The sequence below is a fragment of the Barbus barbus genome, assembly GCF_936440315.1.
Source record: "Barbus barbus genome assembly, chromosome: 23".
NCBI classification, from domain to species: domain Eukaryota; kingdom Metazoa; phylum Chordata; class Actinopteri; order Cypriniformes; family Cyprinidae; genus Barbus; species Barbus barbus.
This window is the reverse complement of record NC_136751.1, coordinates 20,380,407-20,394,244: the sequence shown is the minus strand read 5'-3', so window position 1 is coordinate 20,394,244 and position 13,838 is coordinate 20,380,407. Positions and strand designations below refer to the sequence as shown.

At 39.6% G+C, this 13,838-nt stretch overlaps 1 protein-coding gene across 1 annotated transcript in view; it reads right to left on the bottom strand.

The window, feature by feature from the left end:
- LOC306843371 (C-myc promoter-binding protein-like) overlaps positions 1–13,838 on the bottom strand; it is a 31,813-nt gene that overhangs the window by 4,086 nt on the left and 13,889 nt on the right. The window contains exons 15-26 of the mRNA XM_079374820.1: positions 11,007–11,140; positions 10,186–10,318; positions 9,868–10,074; positions 9,616–9,744; positions 7,972–8,116; positions 5,805–5,927; positions 4,046–4,162; positions 2,579–3,468; positions 2,268–2,493; positions 885–976; positions 631–806; positions 440–545 (exon numbers count right to left, since the gene is read on the bottom strand). Of these exons, the coding sequence (XP_079230946.1) occupies positions 440–545; positions 631–806; positions 885–976; positions 2,268–2,493; positions 2,579–3,468; positions 4,046–4,162; positions 5,805–5,927; positions 7,972–8,116; positions 9,616–9,744; positions 9,868–10,074; positions 10,186–10,318; positions 11,007–11,140 (2,478 nt within the window). The remainder of the gene's footprint in view (positions 1–439; positions 546–630; positions 807–884; positions 977–2,267; positions 2,494–2,578; positions 3,469–4,045; positions 4,163–5,804; positions 5,928–7,971; positions 8,117–9,615; positions 9,745–9,867; positions 10,075–10,185; positions 10,319–11,006; positions 11,141–13,838) is intronic.

Genomic DNA, 13,838 nt, shown 5'->3' with positions numbered 1-13,838 from the left:
TGTGATGTTTACAAACACGATAAACACTATAAACAAGTATTTTAGTTCTCTTCACAACAAATCCATTAAAATGAACGCTATTCAGAAGAGAACACGAATACAAAAACTGCCATAAAACAATGTAAAAGAAATTATGGCATTCATTATAAACATTATTTATTATAAACGCAAAGCCTAAACGAATGTATTCAAAGCAAAACTGAAACTACTGGCATGTGAGAAATGCACAGTATAAATAATTTGGCATTAAATCAAATATGTGTGCTTTGCATGTTTTGCATGCTTGACGTTAATTGCATTTCAAAGTGTAATTTATATTCCAGAAAATATGGTACATCGCACTACATATCATTATAGACGCTATAATAAAGATCTGATGCATTCAAAATATGATTCAGAAACACTGAAATATAATTAAGTCTGAGAAATGTATTCTTACAGGGTCTTTTTTGCCATTGCTGGATATACTGCCAGCCGCATCATAAACTTGCGGTAGTTCATCTACAGTGTCTGTCTGGCAAGTATGTGCATCTTGAGAGGGGGGTCTGATAAGATAAAAAAGAAAACAATTAGAAATGGTGAATATCTCCATAGAAATGTCTATTGTGTGGTTGCAGCAGACCAAATTACCTTTCCTGGTCACCCAGGCTCCTGATGTCCACATTGAGCAGAGGCAGAAACGGAGAGCCGCAAAAGGGGCATGTGCTATTGAGGTTAGAATCGTCAGCTGTCCAACCAGCCATGATCTCTTCATCATACACCAAACTCTCACAGGTGTTACAACGCGAACAACTGGACATACGTACCTAGAAAGTCAAACAAAATTAGCCACAATACTTCCTGCTACAGTAATAATTCACCATAACCGTCATTCAAAAACTCACTTCAACAGCGTAGTTCTGCATGGACTGAGAAAGGCTGGAATCAGAACACGCGTCTGGGGTCTGCAGAGCTTTTATTACTGTCAGCGGTGGACCTGAAGGACAAAAGACAAAAACAAAAGTCACTCTCTGCGGCAAAAGGAGCTTTGAAGAGATGATGTTTTTCATCAGAGAGCAATCTTCTCCAAAAACAAGTCACATTTCAAGGTGATTGCCTGCAGGGATTATGAATGCTAATTCTGATGGCGCTGAATGAGGAGAGAGGCTCTACAGAAGTCTGGGATAAGAGCGTGTATGCGGATGTGAGTGATTGTGGCGCACTCCAGCACAACCCCCGTCAGCCTGATTAAAGAGCCCCTCACAGACCCCATTACTGCAGAGCCAGACACACTCACAGCCCTGTCTACTGGCCTACTTCTGCAGCTGCTGGAGCAGAAACAATGACCAGCCTCATTAAAGACACACAGCACTCCATATGCAAAAACATGCTTAATCACCCACCCAAAGCATCACGAATAATGGCCAGGAAAAGCGGCAAATTACAATAGAATTGTTCACAATTAGAATTATCACTCCGTTACATGCATTTAAACATAGCTCCTTCTCTTTCTTTGGTTCTCTAATTGTACAACATTGTAATCTTAACAAAGGACTGGAAACTAACAAGCATTACTCACGGGAGAGTCTGATTGGTAATTTTCTAGCACACTGTCTATTTTTAGCCAATGTTATTCAGGAGAAACCTCAAAGTTTTACCCGGACAGAGGGAGCCACTTATAATCAACATTATTTATTAATATTAAAGATGTGGTATCTAATTTTTGCCATTTTGCCAAGCTTGCTCACTTCAACATCATGTCCTCAATTCACTATCTAGACAACCTAGAACTAAAAAAAGTAGGTCACTCTTTTGAGCCCACGTGTGTCACATAGACAAGTGTGTGAGATAAATATCAAGCATGAAATTGTAAAAACAACTTTAAAATTAAATAATGAATTTTTATATTGAAATTACAGTAAAATTAGTCAATTATTTTAATGAAACGGATAAACTCCAACACAAACACATAAAAACATATTTTTTCATAAAACTTTACATAGATAAACATTAAACAATATATTATGATTAAAAACAAGAACTGTCAATATAACAAAATGATGTCATACTTTCAAACCAGTCTTTAGAATGCAAAACAAAACAGTAATATAATGTAATAAAATCATTATTGCAATCTAAAAAAAAATCTAAAATATAAAGGATTGTGTCTGGATAAATCTATAAGAATATAGGATGATGCAAAGCATAAAAAATTAGCATGAGTTCCTGGCATTTAGATAACAGTGTTTCTTCAGAAGATCAGTGAACAGTTGATCCTGCAGACGTACCAGTGAGCGAGGACTGGCGGTAGAGTCGAGGTGGTGCAGATGGGCTTTCTAGGCAGTGGTTGCTCCTGTAAGGGCTCCTTTTGGAACGTGTGACCGGCTGAGCGGCGTCGCGCTGCGGGGAAGAGAGCCCATCGGGATCTACACAGTAATCACTCTCAATCAGAGAGGAGCAATCAGGGTCACCTGACCCCAGAGAGGACACACTGACCCGGTCAGAGTTCAAGTCCTGGTGAGGATGAGAAATACAGGTGAAGAGATTCAGCAAGGCCTTCATTATCAGAAAGTAAGAATTTCCAAAACATCATACATACCTGTGCAATGGATGTCTGGGAGGAAAGTCGCGAATACAGTCGGCTGGCTTTCTCAGCGACGCCCTTGCCAGCAGAGAGGAAGCTGCTCTTGAACACGTCCAGGGTCGGGGTGAGCAGAGAGTCCATGGAGAAAGAGGAAGAGGAGGGAGTGGGTGAGGAAGGTGAGGCCAGGGAGGTGGGCCGCTGCTCCCTGACCCTGCGCACGCGGCCCTGAGGGAGGGAGGGCGAGGAGAACAGTCGTGTTCGTGGCTGAGGTTGGAGTTGGGAGGTGCTGGGGGAGCTGAGCGCTGCGGACATGCTGGGAGAGCTGTGAGGGGATGGGGTCTGATGGCCCTTCAGGTCCACACTGAGAGACCGCTGGCTTAACGGGCTGCTCAGGTTGTTCATGTAGTGATGAATCTCTTCAGCCAGGTCTCGGCGGGCGGTTGGGGTGTCTGCATTATCGCCCTCACCGTGGGCTTGAGTCTCAGCTGCCATGAGGGACAGAGGATCAAACCCTGCTTCGATACCTGTTCTCTTAACCACTCGTCCAAGAGCACTGCTGCAGCTCACGCTCCTCTCCACGCCGATATGCTCCCTCTCCACGGCAACGGTGCAGCTATCAGTCCTCTCCACAGCAACTTTAGGTTGGCTCACGACGCCCCCCACTGCTTCCATTTCAATCAATGTTGGAACAGATTCATTGCTGAGTTCTCCTATGGTCTTATCCAGGGTTAGATCCAGTGTGCTTGGCCTTACAGGCTTTCCTCCGAAAATATCCAGGGAGTTTGGCCTTTTTGTCTTTGGAAGGGTTTCAGAAAAGACATCACTGGTTTCCCCATTGGTTGCAGATGGATGGATTCCAACCACAAGAGATGAGTCCTCTTTCTTTGAGAGTACAGTCTGGGACACTGAACATTGAAATGAGATGAAATACAGGGAGACACTTGTTAAAATAAAGCAAATAAAAAAGCAGTTTAATAACTTGCAGTGCCACACTGTACCACTAGGTGGAAGCATAGAGGTGTTCAATGCAACTCATGTTTGTAATCAAATACTAGCGTGTTGCTTACTGCGTAGTTGCTTATTAGCATGCCCATTATTAACATATTGGGTTATAACTACTAATAAACAGCAAATTGGTAGTTTATTGAGGCAAAAAGTTGTAGTTAATGGTTTGTTAATAGTGATAATTGTACCTTAAAATAAACTGTGAATAAAATGTTGAAAATAGTTGTACTGTTTAATAGTTTTGTGGAAACCATGATACAGTTTTTTCAGGATTGTCTGATGAATAGAAAGTTTAAAAAACAGCATTTATTTACATTGATTTTACGGTCACTATTCTGCATGTGACATGTTGTACTGTTAAAGGAAAACTTTTATTTTGGATTTTACTCAAATTCTGTAGAATGAGTATTATAGTAGTACACCATAGTGAACATACCCTGTTTATGTTTAGGGACAATAGCATTCTGTGTTACTCACATGGGCAAGAGTTTCTGTCCTTCTCCTTCATGTCTGGAGAGGAGTTCTGCTCCTCACCTCCTCCTAACCTCACCTCCTCTTTAGACAGTGAATCATAGCCCTGATCAGACTGACCACCTGGAATCAAACAATACATAGAAACACTCCTAAACACTTGGCAAACCATAAAAGTGTGCACAAAAAAACATTTTCATGCCTCACAAATTTGTATAGCATTTTCAGTATTACTTTACGGATTTTGGGTGATTTGATTCAGCTAGATAGAGACTCTAAGGAGAACGGCTTCAAACAAAGTTATTTCAGCATAACGCATGATAACATAACATCAAAAAGGAGCACTGATTTACTCTCTCATATAGCATAATAGGGCAGAAACAGTGAAAGACACTCACAGGATGGCTGCTTCTGAGCCATACTGAGAAAGCTGATAGGGCTCACATCATAGTACTGCCTCCAGAGGTGAGCTAAAATAACACCATTAGTCATTCCTTTCCTTTCTCGCCTCCTCAGTCAGACTCCTGCTACACTGCTGCCTGTGAGTGCTCAGTAACTGCGAGTCTCTTCAGTCAAACCATACATCTCTCAGATCTCCTCCATGGGCATCACTGCCTATAGCATTAGAATACTTCAAAAAGCTAGTCGAACATACAGAGGGGCTTTCTTCTCTGCCTTTTAACATATTCTCAGATATGGGTGTCAGGCACCTACTGCAGTCCTGCTCATTTGTTTTCATTTCATTACATTCCTTTTTCTGTGGAATGCAAAGGTGTACAGTATTTTTTTGTCATGTACTGAATATTAATGGGGCCTGATGCTGTTTTGAACCATATTGACTTTCATTCTACGGACAAATACAACAACAACAAATATGTATCCTTTGATATAAGTAACAAGAGATGATTGCTAGGCCCATTTCAGTTTGAAGATCCTGCAAAAACGTTGCACACTACTGTTTAAATACTTGGGGTCAGTAAGATTTGTAAAAAAAATAAATGCATTAATATGATCAAAAGTGATAGTAAAGACATTTATAATGTTACCAAAGATTAACTTTGAACTTTCTATTCAGCAAAGTGTCCAGAAAAGAATGTATCATGGTTATAACTGTTTTAAGCATTGATAATAATAGGAAATGTCTCTTGAGTATCAAATCAGCATATTAGAATGATTTCTGAAAGATCATGTGACAATGAATACGTAAAGTAATAGCTACTAAAAATTTAGCTGCCATCACAGGAAAAAATACATTTTAAAATGCACAGAAATAGAATTTACTGTTTTAAACTGTATCTTTCATCAAAAAAATGCAACCCTGTTGACCATAAGAGAGTCAAATATATTTAAAATAAAAAGTACAAACCCCAAACTTTTAAACAGTAGTGTATTTCATAATGAAACCATTCATTGTATTAAATCTGGTATTATTTGTTTTGTATTAAATTTGATACATTTTTTTTGTTTTGGAAGTTGCATTCAAAATGCATTTGGATCATCTGAGGGGGCATGTGAATGGGCGTAATGCTTTTGTCCACTGCACCAAATGTGCTATACTAATGTGTGCTTTAAAAAAAAGAAAAGATTGAAAGCGAGAAAAAAAGCGGGAGAGATGTCTTTTCACTCCCACAGTGAAAAATAATGACTCTCCTAGAGACTTCTGACAAGTTTGAAGGAGAGAGAAGCACGTCCTGTTGTGCCGAGAGCGCAGTGGAGAACTGATGATGGAACGAGAATACAGACAGACTGAAAGCAGACCGGGTACCTGTGCTGGATCTGTCATCACTGGAATCCATTTTAGTGAAGTCTGTATCAATGGAAACTTGCTCCGCCGAATCATTAGAGCTGTCCAGACTACCATGGCTGACACTGTCGAGATCACTGGCATCTGCTCGGAAGAAAAGTATGAAAGAAGTTAGCAGGAGAACTAACAAGTAGCATATTTCAAAACACAACAGTTTGCAAACAGTTTGCAACGTAATAAGCTCTCTGGCCAAAGATTGCATCATATTTCAAAGTGGTAACAGAGCAAAAAAGAGCAATGAAAAAAACGTGTGTACTGTGTTTTCTGATCCAAAATGAAAAATAAAGCCTCCCACATGGTGAGAAGGTTGTTGAGGGCTTTCAAATTGAGAATCTCTCTCAAACATACATTACCATTTTAAGCAAAATCTAACAAAAAAAACTTTAAAAGTGTAAAATAAACTTCATTCAAGATACATGCTTAGTCTGTATTACTGTCTTGTGCGGTTCATTTTTAAAGTTATCTTATTTTATGATATTTAGATTTTTGTTTACCAGAGGGAAAAAAATTAAATCTATAACATATATTTCATAATCAATAATCCAGCAATTAAAATTAAAATATACATTACTTTTCAAAAAGTTTGGGGTTGGTAATTGTTTTTTATAGTAATGTAATTGCAAGGTAAATTAACTGTTTCCAATTTAAAATGTAATTTATTCCTCTGATGGTTTTCTCTGCGGTTTGCAGTGTCACATGTTATTTCAGAGGTCTTTTTAATATTGTCATGATTATAATATGGTGCTTAATATTTTGGTGAAAACAGTGACAGTGTTTTTCAGGATTCTTTGATGAATCGAAAGTACAGCATTTATTCAAAATGGATTTTCTTTTCATGCTCATTATGCTTTACAAAAGTCTTTACTCTCACTTTTGATCAATTTAATGCATCCTTGTTGAATAAGAGGTATTAATATCTTTCAAAAGAAAAAAAAAATCACATTGACCCCAAAATTTTGAATGGTACTGTACATTCATTTATTATAACTTGGATTGAGAAGTAAATACATGCAATCTACCAATCAGGTCTTTATTCCCTAAAGTCTTTTAGTGTGAGATAAATTCATTCTGCAAGAAGCCGTTGCAGTTTTTGGGGGCTTGTTTTAATTATGAAAGCCCTATTGTGCCCTTCTCTAATATGCTGTTTACTGTGTGAGAAAGGAGATCAAATCAAGTGCAGACTGTGAACTGTAGTGGCAGAGAAGGCGGCTATCGACTCTTATCTTAATTGGACCCATTAAAGACTTTCTGGTTCAGCAGGCCTGCTGGATCTAGCCCGAGAACTGAGGGGGAGATAGCTGAGAGATGGTACCTCCTCAGGCACAAAACTCAAGTAACCCTGTCTTTGTGAGAAATGATGGAAAGTTTTTCTGACAGTGGGAAATTATATTGAGTCCATGCTCCCCTGCATACTTGGCTAGCGTCTCAAAGGGGATATCTTTTTTCTGAAACAACTCTGATGATATAACTATTTTGAAGCGAAATTAAACGTCCCGGTGAGGAACTGAGTCAGAATGATTATTACTTTGCAGAAGCAGTGAATGTAGTTATTAATGAACTGGCCCAAATTCTATGGCCATTGCCCAATATTGAACTCTGTTCCAAAATCTAGCAAATTACCTTGTCTATACACAGCTTCCTAACCAAAATGAAATCTAAAAAATTAGCCAATTTGGAACCAATTTTCAAAGGCAGCAATTCCAAGCATAATTCCTTCTCATATGAAGCACCTAGAGAGACTCACTCACAATTGATTTCAATAGAGTTTACCATTGCTAATCTAACATACATTGGGTAAAATACTCATATTTTCTAATGTATTTTTATTACATATATGTCATAGTTGAGGACAATGGGTAATTTGGGTAAAATATACTTAGATATTTTGCTGGCCTTGTACAGCATCTTATATTGATTTTGTAACTTTTACAGTGCATTAAAAGACTGTGATCTTATTTATTTATTTTTTCATTTAGGCAATATTACAAGGATAGTAGGAGGCTAGATAGGAAAGAAGCAGCATAATCCTGTGTAATTTTTCTAGACTGGACCTGACTTTGTTTTTACAGAAAATTTCAAGAGTGCGTCCACTTCTGTGGAATGTGTGAAATGGAGTTGGGGGTTTTACCAGAGAGATGGGTGTCTTTTGGGTGGGTGGTCTGCCTTCTCCATACTTGTTTGAACAGCACCACACCCCGAACAACATTTCTCAGCTTTCCCCACAGGAAGTATCCCCCTCTGGTGGTGGAAGGCCATGTGCTCTCCAGAACGGCCTGGGGAGAGAAGAACAGCACAGTGAGACACACACAAACACACACACACACACTCACATAGAGATTAACTAAATAATTCTACAGTGCAATGCCTCTCATTATCTTAAGTAGATTGTGTTCTCTCTCAAGGACTAGCTGTAATTACTCTGATAGAATTGGAACAACACTCAGCTGCCAAGACTTATGTCTCTGTGAGTGTGTCCTCTTGGTATTTTGGGACATCTTGCAAAGCACACACACAAAAATGGTCCCAGGGGAGATGATTGCTAGTCTAAGCTTTTGTCTAATGATAACAGGCATGAGAAATAGAGTCACATGCCAAATGCGCTGCCAGCTCAAGGCTCTTGAGCCTCAGCATAGCACACCTACATAGGATAAATCTGTTTTCTCTCTCCTTCTTCTGAAGAAGTGATTTTACAAAAAGAAATTACACAAATATGTCATCGGTCACCTTTTAATGAAATCTAAAGTGGCTCCAAAATGTATTTACATACATACACTTAAAATTTACTGATGTCATTTCATTAGATAACAAAATGTCAAACCAAGTGGCATTTACAAACCAATTATGCCAGAGCAGCAGTTGGGTTGGGACTCATAAATGGGTTGCAGATCTGTCCTGATTGTGTCTGTTCTAGCTAGTAGGCTAGTAGGAAAAATGCTAAAAAATTGCAGCTAATCATATAATTAGGGGAAGTCGTGGCCTAATGGTTAGAGAGTTGGACTCGTGATCCAAAGGTTGCGGGTTCGAGTCTCCGGCCGGCAGGAATTGTAGGTGGGCAGAGTGAATGTCCAGCGCTCTCTCCACCCTCAATACCACGACTGAGGTGCCCTTGAGCAAGGCACCGAACCCCCAACTGCTCCCCGGGTGCCGCAGCATAAAATGGCTGCCCACTGCTCCGGGTGTATGTTCACGGTGTGTGTGTGTTCACTGCTGTGTGTGTGCACGTTGGATGGGTTAAATGCAGAGCACGAATTCTGAGTATGGGTCACCATACTTGGCTGAATGTCACTTCACATAATTTGACTGCAAAATAAATATGGTTATTAACTTATAAAATTAGGAGAAAACAACATCTTATATCTTTTGTCGTCGATGTTGTTTTCATTTCAGTGCAAATTAATGTCACTTTTGTAAAATATAATAAAATCAAATGATGTGACACAGTTTGCGTGACATTTTCTCATTCTCAAAAACCAGCAAAACACCAAAGAAAAGGAAGTACCACCCAGACAACATTAAAAACAGGTGCACTTATGAGGATAAACATGCCATTTTGATATTTAATTTTAGAATACATTTCATAAATTTAGATTTTTTTTTAAAGGTCACTACATGTATTTGAACAAGAAATAGCAATAAAATTCTGAAATTTTCTATCATGTGGTCTACCACAAAACCAAAAGTATGAATCAGTACAGATAATATATGTATATTTATTTAGTATTATTTAGATTGCAATGTGTCTCTATGTAGCAGAAAAGAAAACTATGCTCACCCTGTTGTAGTATCCATAGGTAATGGCATTAGGCTGCACTCCGGCTTTCTTCATTTCAAAAAGAACCCGGACAGCAAGAACAGGCTGTCCATACTGCCCACACAGCTGCATCAGGACCCGGTAACACACCTCCATTGAAGCAGAAATGAACCATTACTTACAAAACCACAACACCGGTGGAAATTTCCACTGTCTAAGTGCAGCACAAACTGTACTGGCAAAACCAATCAATGGAAACCGTTTCGATTCTACCTCGTCAGGGGGCTGCAACTTTTTGTCCTGCATGTTTCTCAGCACGTCGTAAGCAGTATGCAACGCCCGCACCTTTGAGTGGCAGGCGCTGACATACGCGGGCAGGCACATGAACCACAGGCCGTGACAATGCCTGAGCAGACACTTGGACCACATCTGTGGGATGGAGGAGTACGTCTTAGCCATCCTCTGGGCTGATTTGATCTCCTACAAAGGGAGGATCAGAGAGAGGTTGGGGCATTAGAGAGGAGGGGGAGAGATTTGACAAGCGGCATCATGGGGTGTGATTTGGATGAGACTACTATTTGAAATTTCAACCTGTTGGGAACGCCTGAAAATGGCAGCTGGGCTGATGGGACTGATGTGTCTCACGGCTGATGTTGCTTTGGGGACTCTGGGACCATCCTGAAGCTCACAGAGTTGGGTGTTCAGTACCGGAAACCCACTGTAGCTGCAAGACATCAAGAGTGCATGCTAAGCTTGTACTTGATTGTTATTGTCACGTCAAAGTTTATTTATCAAAAGATGCTACAGCATGCAGCACTAACTGCAGGCAATCGATGTAGTTTCTGCAGCTTTAGAGAAGATTATTATAAAGATAGGATTGCAGATTTTAAAAGTTAAAAATAATATATAATATTAAAGGTAGAAATATTACAATTCAAAAAAATATGTTTATATAATAGAAAATAATATCACAAAATGCTTAACAAAAATAATCGAAAATCTGTCATTTAAAAAAAAAGTTCAATTTTTAAACTATAAATAGCAAGCCACATAAGGACAAACTTGGGCAACAAATATTAATTAAAAAAATTTGATATATGAGATATGGGAAATATTCATCTTTAATGTCAAGACACCCCATTGCCCATTGTAACAAAATAATACCAAATCCCGAAATAACAGATCCACTTAATATTATCACATGCTCTCTGAGGAGTGTGCATTATGCTTTAGTGAGAGTTTCTGTAGATACACGATCCTTAGAGGGGTTTACTCTACACGCTGCACCCTGGGAAAGGTTTAGAAGGGGATTACGCTATTGCTACAATGCCATCTGTAGTGTGGCACACTGTTTATGTGCACAGTGTTGTAGTGTGCATGGAAGTTTGTGTACCCAGAAGCATCTGTCATACCTATAAACCATAGGTGGCTCTTCTCCTTCTGGAACTGCTGGCAGCTCTGGGGGGGTGATGTAGACCGTGTGCTCGCTACGGTGGGATTTGTCAAGTTCAATAAGCCTTGTGTCTTCTGGCTTATCGCTATCCACCTAGAGTAAAAACACACTTTATGAGGTACAGACTGTGTTCTGTTTCCACTAGAACACACAGTAGAGGCAATGAGAAAAGATCAGGTTCAGTTAAGAGGACATATGTTTGCCAACACGGGTCTCTGAATAAAAAGAGGAAAGTAAAATGTCAAAAGAGGAACCGGAGAGAATATTTATAGCAACTGAAAGGCTTAAAAAAGCCTTATCACTTGCTAACTTACTCAGTACTACTATATAGTCAAACAGACTCATCACATATCAATGCAGAGCTACATTTTGGTCAGAATTGGGAACTGAATCTTGAAGCAGACACACATACTGCCATACAACCATGCCAAGGGATTTTCCACTGTCTGGACATGCTGCACTTTGCCAAGTGCAGATGATCTGATCTCAGATCAGATGGAGAACTGGTTTTAGTGTAAATGACCCTGATAATCTCCCACATCGCTGTGTCCGACTGATCTCACATCTGTACCAAGAAGATCTGATCCTCCTAGTCTTAATCCAATCCTCCCCATCTGCCACAGACGCACTACAAGTGCACTGACCTGGACTTAACGCTTAATGTTGTATTGCTTGAGGGGCACGAAACCATCCCAGTGCAATTTATAGGCTAGACAAGGTTTGGAGGAGCCACTGTGCATTTAGCCTTCAGACAAAAGTCTGTCTACAAGCCCTGTAAATGGACCATAAATGCATCATAAAGCCTATGCCACTGTACTACACTGGCTATCAAATAAAGCATGACTTTATATTTATTGATAGAGGGAAAATCAGTTTAAGTATCTGTAAAGCATTCTCAGCAAAAAGGTTTTGGATCATATTGTTACAAAATTAGTAGACAGACTATAAGAGCAACAGAACAGAATCAAGCTCTTGCTGGACTTGCCAAATGAGTTTGAAGGATTTAGATCAATCAGTGGCTCTTTTTACCAGAGAAAAACAGCATTGATGACTGTGGCGTCAATTAGAGCTCTCTGTAATGCACCAGGATGCCAAAAGGCACTTTCCATGAATACGGTACAAAATGAAGTCTAAAGTCCATTTTCAACAAGTAGTCAGTGAAAGCAGGTGCCTAACCTTTAGAAAATGCTAAAAATTGTTCTACCTCAGGGTGTCAAAGTAAATGGAATATGAACATTTTTATTAATAGCCTGATTTTTTTTCATGATATCAATTATAGAGTGGTGTGAAAAAGTGTTGGCCCACTTCCTGTTTTTTTGCATTTTTTTTGCATTTTTGCATCAGGTAATTTTTTTTGCGTTTGTCACACTTTAATGTTTCAGATTATCAAACAAATTTAAATATTAATCAAAGATAACACAAGTAAACACAACATGCAGTTTTTGAATGAAGTTTTTTATTACGAAGGGAAAACAAAATCCAAACCCACATGGCCCTGTGTGAAAAAGTGCTTGCCCCCTAAACCTAATAACTGGTTGGGACACCCTTAGCAGCACCAACTGCAATCAAGCGTTTGCGATAACTTGCAATGAGTCTGTTACAGCGCTGTGGAGGAATTTTGGCCCACTCATCTTGGCAGAATTGTTGTAATTCAGCCACATTGGAGGGTTTTCGAGCATGAACCGCCTTTTTAAGGTCATGCCACAGCATCTCAATAGGATTCAGGTCAGGACTTTGACTAGGCCACTCCAAAGTCTTCATTTTGTTTTTCTTCAGCCATTCAGAGGTGGATTTTCTGGTGTGTTTTGGATCATTGTCCTGCTGCAGAACCCAAGTTCACTTCAGCTTGAGGTCACGAACAGATGGCCGGACATTGTCCTTCAGGATTTTTTGGTAGACAGCTGAATTCATGGTTCCATTTATCACAGCAAGTCTTCCGGGTCCTGAAGCAGCAAAACAGCCCCAGACCATCACACTACCACCACCATATTTTACTGTTGGTATGATGTTCTTTTTCTGAAATGTTGTGTTACTTTTACGCCAGATGTAATGGGACACACACCTTCCTTTTGTCTTGTCATTCGACAGAGTATTTTCCCAAAAGTCTTGGGGATCATCAAGATGTTTTCTGGCAAAACTGAGACGAGCCTTTATGTTCTTTTTGCTCAGCAGCAGTTTTCGTCTTGGAACTCTGCCATGCAGGCCATTTTTGCCCAGTCTCTTTCTTATGGTGGAGTCATGAACACTGACCTTAACTGAGGCAAGTGAGGCCTGCAGTTCTTTAGATGTTGTTGTGGGGTCTTTTGTGACCTCTTGGATGAGTCGTCGATGCGCTCTTGGGGTAATTTTGGTCAGCCGGCCACTCCTGGGAAGGTTCACCACTGTTCCATGTTTTCTCCATTTGTGGATAATGGCTCTCACTGTGGTTCGCTGGAGTCCCAAAGCTTTAGAAATGGCTTTATAACCTTTTCCAGACTGATAGATCTCAATTACTTTCTTTCTCATTTGTTCCTGAATTTGTTTTGATCTCAACATGATGTGTAGCTTTTGAGGATCTTTTGATCTGCTTCACTTTGTCAGGCAGGCCCTATTTAAGTGATTTCTTGATTGTGAACAGGTGTGGCAGTAATCAGGCCTGGGTGTGGCTAGAGAAACTGAACTCAGGTGTGATAAACCACAGTTATGTTTTAACAGGGGGGTGGGGCATGAATATAACCTTCATTTAAAAACTGCATGTTGTGTTTACTTGTGTTATCTTTGATTAATATTTAAATTTGTTTGATAATCTGAA